The 3,273-nt window shown below is 56.4% G+C and overlaps 1 protein-coding gene across 1 annotated transcript in view; it reads left to right on the forward strand.

Moving 5' to 3' along the window:
* The window catches only part of ARHGEF10 (Rho guanine nucleotide exchange factor 10), a gene marked incomplete at its 3' end in the record, with an annotated part of 48,113 nt that extends 44,842 nt beyond the window's left edge, over window positions 1–3,271 (forward strand). Inside the window, exons 26-28 of the mRNA XM_006773930.1 lie at window positions 40–214; window positions 1,391–1,513; window positions 3,189–3,271. Coding sequence (XP_006773993.1) covers window positions 40–214; window positions 1,391–1,513; window positions 3,189–3,271 — 381 coding nt within the window. The remainder of the gene's footprint in view (window positions 1–39; window positions 215–1,390; window positions 1,514–3,188) is intronic.
* Between the last annotated feature and the right edge of the window lie 2 nt (window positions 3,272–3,273).

Consider the following 3,273-nt stretch of genomic DNA (forward strand, 5'->3'; position numbering starts at 1 on the left):
CCGCCGATGCCCACCCATCGCCTCTCCCTGACTCTGCAGAGCCAGCTGGAGGCCCACCAGGAGGAAGGCATGGTGGTCTCGCACATGGCCATTGCTGGCGTGGGGATTTGGATCGCCTTCACCTCCGGGTCCACGCTGCGCCTGTTCCACACAGAGACCCTCAAACACCTCCAGGACATCAACATAGCCACGCCTGTCCACCACATGCTACCAGGTAACCGGGCAGGGAAGGCGGGTCCTGCAGGCGGAGGGGTGATGGAGATGGGAGGCTATGGGAGTTGGGGGCAGGGGGCCAGGGGCATGCGTGGAGATGGGAGCCGTGTGGAGAGGAGGGGTGGGGTGCGGAGCTGGGATGCAGCCATCTCAGGGTTTCGCGTGGTCCAGTTCTGTCAGGGCAAGGACACTGCATCTGTCAGGCGGCTCTCTAGATCCGTGGAGAATCAGATTAAAATGCGGACTGTCTAGCCCAGCGGTTCTCAACCTGTGGGTCATGACCCCTTTGGGGGCCGAACGACCCTTTCACAGGGGTCGCCTAAGACCATCGGAAAACACATATATAATTACATATTGTTTTTGTGATTAATCACTATGCTTTAATTATGTTCAATGTGTAACAATGAAAATCCATCCTGTATATCAGATATTTACATGACGGTTCATAACAGTAGCAAAATTACAGTTATGAAGTAGCAACGGAAATAATTTTATGGTTGGGGGTGACCACAACATGAGGAGCTGTGTTAAAGGGTCGCAGCATTAGCAAGGTTGGGAACCACTGGTCTCGCCACAGATGCAGAGGGAGAGACTCGCAGCATTATCTTGATGGCTGGGCCCTGGGGCAAGGCCTGCAGCCGGAGCCAGAGGGCGGAGAGTCCCTGGGCAGGGTCCTCAGGGTCACAGGCAGCACCTCCCTCCCTGGGCATGCGCAAACATGCATGTGTATGAGCCCACATGTATGTGTGCATATGTCTCTGAGTGAGAGCATGTGTGCCCACATGCATGTGTGTGTGCATACACAGGTGTGTGCATGTGAGCCTGTGTACAAGTGCACATGCATGTGTACGTGTGTTGTACACCTCATGTCTCCTGGCTTTACTACTCAGTATAAAAGGGTGCAGAGATGACCTGTGGCATTTGCTTCGCCTCTGAAGGTGCCAGCCCGAGTGAGGTAGAGCGGGCGGGTCCCAGCGGGCGCCTGTGGAGGGGCTGCCCCGGACGCGCTCCCAGGGTCGGGTGTGTCTCTTGTCCCGTGGACGGAGCGCAGGTGTGGTTAGAGCCCTGAGGGTGCTCCCGGGAGGTGTGCTGTTGACATGGGCTCTCTGCGGCCAGGTCTGTCGCAGTCCAGACAGCACCCCGGCCACCTGGCCACCGATCCTCTCTGTCCCCCCAGGGCCCCAGCGGCTGTCCGTGACCAGCCTGCTCGTCTGCCACGGCTTGCTGATGGTCGGCACCAGCCTGGGGCTCGTGGTGGCCCTGCCCGTCCCTCGTCTGCAGGGCATCCCCAAAGTGACAGGTGAGCAGACACCTCCGGCCTCCGCCCTCCTGCAGTCCCACCGAGCACCTGGCCGTCCCGCCTCCTCGCCCTGGCAATTGCTAAACAATTTAAATTCCCGGGTTTAGTGTACCGTGGGGACTGTGTGTTCATCTGAATAACTTCTGTCTCTCTGTCCTGCAGTGTTAGGGAACATGTGCTGTCATGTGTAGTGTTACAGAACATACAGCGTTGTACATAGTGTGCGTAACGTTTCCATGTCACACAAGTTTCCCTGGCCGCCTGGTCTCTGAGCTGCGTCCTTGTCCCGCATGTGACTGGTCCACGCTCAGTGCTGGGCAGTGGCCTGGGCTCCAGGCCTCATGGTGGCTGCTCGGTCGTCCCCGGGCTCTGGGTCAGGTGCGGTGCCTCGGTGGTGTGGGCCCAGCTCCCCTTGGCGGGGGGGTGGGGGTGTCGGGTGTGGTCGCTGTAAGGAGGGAACATGCCGCTCGCTCAGTCACCAGGTGAGGCCCAGGTGCCTCCCGCTCCGCGGCCCCGCGGCCCCGCTGCTGCGGGCGTTCTGAGTTTCCCAGCTGCCCTTGAGGAGAGGCAGCTGACCACGGCCAAGGACCTGTAATTAGTTGTCGGCTTGGCCAACGTGGGACGCAGGTGGGGCCCGCAGACCTGTCTCGGCCAAAGCCACGCAGTGGGCAGGGACGTGCTTCCTAGGTGCTTCCTCCCTGGGGAAGCCCTCCAGGACTGGCCTTGGGAAGTCAGCGTGCAGGCCCAGGTTTCAGAGAAAGACCTGAAACCGGAATCTCATCACGTTTTAAGTGAAAAGTCCCCACGGAATTAAAGCCACACAATCAGCCTGCCCTGCACCTCAAAACCTTTTTGTGATAAAAAATGGCAGGAAGTTTCGGCATCTTGTTCCTAAAGCTGACACATTTCAGATGCGAAATTTTTTCATCAAAAGACTCAGGGAAATCGCACTTCCTTAGCGCAGGGGAGAAGGCGCTTACGCAGAGCCCGGGGAGATTACTATTTTATTGCTTTAAAAGCACCACATCGGCCGGCCAGTGCGGCTCAGTGGGTGAGTGCCAACCCATGCACCAAGAGGTCACGGTTTGATTCCCGGCCAGGCCACATGCTTGATCCCCATAGCGGGTGTGCAGGAGGCAGCCGATAGACGAATTCTCTCTTATCATGGGTGTTTCTCTCTTCCTCCCTCTCCCTTCCTCTCGCTCTAAAATAAAAAAATAAAAGCGCGAGGTACTAGAACCGAATACTGTTGACAAAACCCAATACCGTGTTTCAGGCCACCATTTTGAAAGCTGTCTTTGTACTAATGAAAAGCCCAGGGGAACATTGTCTAGGCCAGTGATGGCGAACCTTTTGAGCTCGGCGTGGCAGCATTTTGAAAAACCCTAACTTCACTCTGGTGCCGCGTCACGTATAGAAATGTTTTGATCTTTGCAACCATAGTAAAACAAAGATTTATATTTTTGATATTTATTTTGTATATTTAAATGCCATTTAACGAAGAAAAATCAACTACAAAAATGAGTTTGCCATCACTGGACTAGGAGCTATTTTAATTTTAACTGTCACTCAGGCAGTGGGTGTCTTAGTGGGATGTTGTCCCTGGGACGCGGGAGACGGTGGGGTGGGCCCTGCGGCTTCCGCTCCCGGCGACAGCTGGTTCCTCTCCCCGCAGGGAGGGGCATGGTCTCCTACCACGCACACCACGGGCCCGTCAAGTTCCTGGTCACGGCCACCGCCGCGCCCAGGGCAGAGAAGGA

This window comes from Myotis davidii, unplaced genomic scaffold (genome assembly GCF_000327345.1).
Source record: "Myotis davidii unplaced genomic scaffold, ASM32734v1 scaffold807, whole genome shotgun sequence".
In the NCBI taxonomy this organism is placed as follows: domain Eukaryota; kingdom Metazoa; phylum Chordata; class Mammalia; order Chiroptera; family Vespertilionidae; genus Myotis; species Myotis davidii.